Source organism: Ichthyophthirius multifiliis, assembly GCF_000220395.1.
Source record: "Ichthyophthirius multifiliis unplaced genomic scaffold scaff_1120509250873, whole genome shotgun sequence".
NCBI classification, from domain to species: domain Eukaryota; phylum Ciliophora; class Oligohymenophorea; order Hymenostomatida; genus Ichthyophthirius; species Ichthyophthirius multifiliis.
The window spans coordinates 31,798-36,098 of NW_004086417.1; the positions used below are offsets into that span (position 1 = coordinate 31,798).

The window sequence follows — 4,301 nt, forward strand, 5'->3', positions numbered from 1 at the left end:
TTGTGCTTATTTTTAAAAAAATAAAATATATACTAAGTTTATATATTATTAATATAAGTTTTAATTTTCTACTTCTTATTATGAATTTATCATTTTTTTTTTATTTATTTATTTATAATTTTATTAGTTTTTTTATTTTTTTGTTAAAAATAGTATTTTTTTTTTTTTTTTTTTGTAAAAATAGATAAAAAAAAAAATTAAAATATAAAAAAAAACAATAACCAATTAACGTAAAAATATTTATTTTTATTAAATATATTGTAAATTATATTTTATTTTTCTAAAAAAAGCAATGTTTTTTTAGTGATTTATAGAGTTTTTTTATTTTTTAAATACATAAGAATATGAAAACTAACAAAAATTAATTTTATATTTTTTAAATAATATTAAAATTTAATTTGATATGAATATGTAATAATATAGAAAACTAATATAATTTTATATTTTTTTGTTTTATTAATTTTATATTTTATTATAGTTTTGCCTTTATTTTATCATTATTATTTTGATTTTAATTTAATTAAAATTCATATATAAATACGATCCTATAATATATGTAATTGTAAATAGATTTACTTAAATAATATAAATTATTAATATCATAAAAAAATAACAAAAAAAACAAAAAAAATATGTAGAAATTTAGTATAATATTAATAAATACGGCTAAAAATTAAATAAAATACATCCAAAACTATCATTTCAGTTAAAATATTAATTAAAATGATAAAAATATATTATAAAATACATTAATTTAAGAAAAAAAAATACATTAAAATGAATAAAAAACATATGATTAATATTTTTAGATAAATGGTATTTTTATATAAAATAATTAATTTAATTATTTTAATAATAAAAAAGAAGAAAAAAATATGCAACATTTACCTTTATAAAAAATGACAAATAATTCATCTGAAAATACTCAAAAAATATAAAATAATTAAGAAAATTCTAACATTAATTAAAGTCTATATAGTTAGATAAAAGGAACAAAAGGAAATGGAGAAGAAAAAATGGTTATGATGATGTTTACATGTACAGTTTGTTAAACTAAAGCAGCGAAAAAATTTACACATAGATCTTATACTTAAGGTGTGGTTTTAATAAGATGTGAAGGTTGTGATAATTTACATCTTGTGGCTGATAATTTAGGGTGGTTTGAAGATGAATAGACTAATGTGGAAGATATATTAAAAAGTAAAGGAAAAAAAGTAATAAGATTAAAAGATAAAGATGCTATTTAATAAGCTTTATAAGAATTTACTTAATAAAAAAATAATTGATTTTTTGTTAAAAAATAAAGAAATAATCTTAATTAAGAATTTTCTATATTATTTTATTTTTTCTTGTTGTATATTTATTTATTTATTTAATTTATATTGTTAAATTTTATACTTTTTTTTGTTTTGTTTTTTTTCGTTTTAAATAAAAATAATAAAATAAAGTAAAAATAAATATTTTTTTGAAAAATAAAAATATATATATATCATTTTATTTATTATTGATATATAATTTATATTATTAAATTATAATTTTTTATTTAATTTTTTTTTTTTTTTTTTTAACGATTTTTTTTTTTAGTCTATTATCAATTTATATAATAGATTAAAAATACACTAATTTTATGATTTTTATATTAAAATAAAGAGTTAAGAGAAATTTTAAATATAAATACATATTATAATAAATATTTAAATTTAAATATTTCAAATATATGAATATTTTATAAATATCATAAACAATAATTTTATAACAATAACTTTTTTATAATTAAAATAGTATTAGCATTTATTTTTCTTATTTAATAACTCATTCTTAAATTAAGACCATAATTATTAAATTTAACTAATACTTAATAATTATAATTTTACTTTAATCCATTTTTTAATAGTATTTATAAAAATAGTAATAGATTAAAGATTAATATTTTTTTTATAAAAAAAACTTTTTTTAATTATAATGACAATTAAAAAAATATATTTATTATCAATATATTATATAAATTAGTTTAATAATTTTTATTTAGTAAAATCTTAAAATAAGCTTAAAACAGTTATAAACAAAATAATGTTTTTTAATTTCAATTTAAAATATTATTATTAAAAAAATAAAAATAAATTTATTTTATTAATAATTTTTCTTTATATATATATAAATGAAATCTATATAATTTAATCAGTTTTTTTTTTTTATAAATATGTAACAAGAAATAATTACATATATTAAATCTAAAAAATATAAGATAATAATTAATTTTTAAATAATTAAATAAAATTAAATCATTAATATATTATGTACAAATGTTTTTTTTTGTTTAAAAAAAAAATAGAATAAATACTTAATATACTTAAATTTTATTTTAAATATTTATATTTTCTATTGAATATAAAAAACAGTGTAATCCGAAATAAAAAATTCGATAAAAAACGCTTTCTTAAGAGTTATTTTTTTATTAGATTTAATTATTTTTAAATCTTAAATGTTTTTTTTTTAAAAAAATAAAATAAAAATATAATAAATAATTAAAGTCAAAACTTATTTAAATTAAAATGGATATTATTTAAGCAAATAATTAAAATAAATAAAAATTACCAAGGCTTTTAAAATCTGAAAGTATTGAACTATTTTTATAGATAAAAATATTAAATTAAGAAAAATTTGAAATAAATTAAAGTAATGAATTAGAAGTAAGAATAAATAATTGGTTAGATAAAAATAATATAAAAATGGTTAATCCAATAGATATATAATATGATTATTACGATTAAAAACGTAAATAATCTATAATAAATATAGAATTTATTTTAAATAGTAATTCTTATATTAAAAATTAATCAGAATCTACTAATTGTTCTACATAAAATATAACTATTAGTAGCTAATGTAATTTGAATATAATTGATATGCAAAGAAGCTTAAATAATTAATTCGACTTATAAAAAAATAAAAAATTTTAAAAAAGAAAATCCTTATAAAAATGACTAACTAACTAACTAACTTAAAAAAAATATATAATTACTCTATATTTAATTTAATATTTTTAGTTTATATGTTTTATATATATTTTAATAATTTAAAATTTAGTAATCATAATTATCTCACTGTTTTTTTATTTTTATATGAAATATAAAAAATGTTAAAATTATACTTTTTAGTACATATTAATATTTGATATATATCTTTCTTTCTTTTTCTTGAATTTAGTTTTTTTTTTTTATTTAAATAACTATTTTTTTTTAATTAAATTTATATATATTTACACAATTAAATTTAAATAGTAGAAAAAAAATAAAAAAATTAGGAATATTAATTAATGAAATGTAAAATATTATTTTTATAAATTAAAATATTTGATTAAGATTCATAAAAATATAAATGGTTTTTTATTCTTTTTTTTATTATTTTAATAAATATTGTTTAAAAGAAAAAAAGGATTATAAATGATTATTGCTTTTTTATGTAATTCAAATTTTAATATTTAATTAATTATAAATAATTATATAATTAATTATTTTGATGAATTTATTTTAATTAGTAATAAAAATTTTTAATAAATAATTTAATTTTTTTAAAAATTATAAATATTTCTAAAATTAATGAAATAATAAAATTTAATATTAATAAATTTTATAGTTATATTTAATTAAAAAATATAAAAATAGAATTTTAAATAATCATGTAATTAAATTCTTTACTCAAAATACTTTTATTATATATATAGTATAATATAATTAAATTAGTTATTGAATTTAAATATTTAATAATATTTTCTTTAAAACATATATTTTTAAACTTTACTAAATTATTAAAAATAAATTACTTTAAGATTGATTTTTTTTTAAATAATGATAAATAATAAAAATAAATATAATTTATAAATTATCTAAAACTTTTTGAATAAAATTGATAAATATTATTTTTTAATATAATATATAATAAATATTAACATATTATTAAATTATAATTAGAAATTTTAATTAATATAATATTGAATATTAAATATATATCTATAAATAATAATTAAAAATTAAATATTTTATTAAAAAAAAGTAAAATACATTATCGATAAGTGTTGAAAGTTTCATTTTATAATAATTTAGAATTATATTTTAGTATAAAAATTAAAAAAAATTTCAGATGAAAAATAAAAATAAAAATAAAATATTTATTATTTATATTATTTATATTATTTATATAATTTATAAAAAAAATTATTTTAAAAGGAACTTTTATAAAAACTTAAATAAAAACATAAATTTAATAAATTATATATATTTTAAAAAATATGAAAAATTAGA

At 10.7% G+C, this 4,301-nt stretch overlaps 1 protein-coding gene across 1 annotated transcript, besides 4 other annotated features; it reads left to right on the forward strand. All coding sequences in view use genetic code 6, as the record gives it.

Annotated features, from left to right (window-relative positions):
* Positions 1–1,016: 1,016 nt before the first annotated feature.
* IMG5_105310 (hypothetical protein) lies at positions 1,017–1,631 on the forward strand (the record flags this gene model as incomplete). Its single annotated transcript, XM_004035085.1, has 2 exons — positions 1,017–1,214; positions 1,608–1,631. 2 exons carry the CDS (start codon positions 1,017–1,019, stop codon positions 1,629–1,631), a joined length of 222 nt encoding a protein of 73 aa, XP_004035133.1.
* Positions 1,536–1,582: a microsatellite.
* A 1,851-nt stretch (positions 1,632–3,482) lies between the features above and the next one.
* Positions 3,483–3,515: a microsatellite.
* A 378-nt stretch (positions 3,516–3,893) lies between these two features.
* Positions 3,894–3,948: a microsatellite.
* A 221-nt stretch (positions 3,949–4,169) lies between these two features.
* Positions 4,170–4,207: a microsatellite.
* Positions 4,208–4,301: the final 94 nt, after the last annotated feature.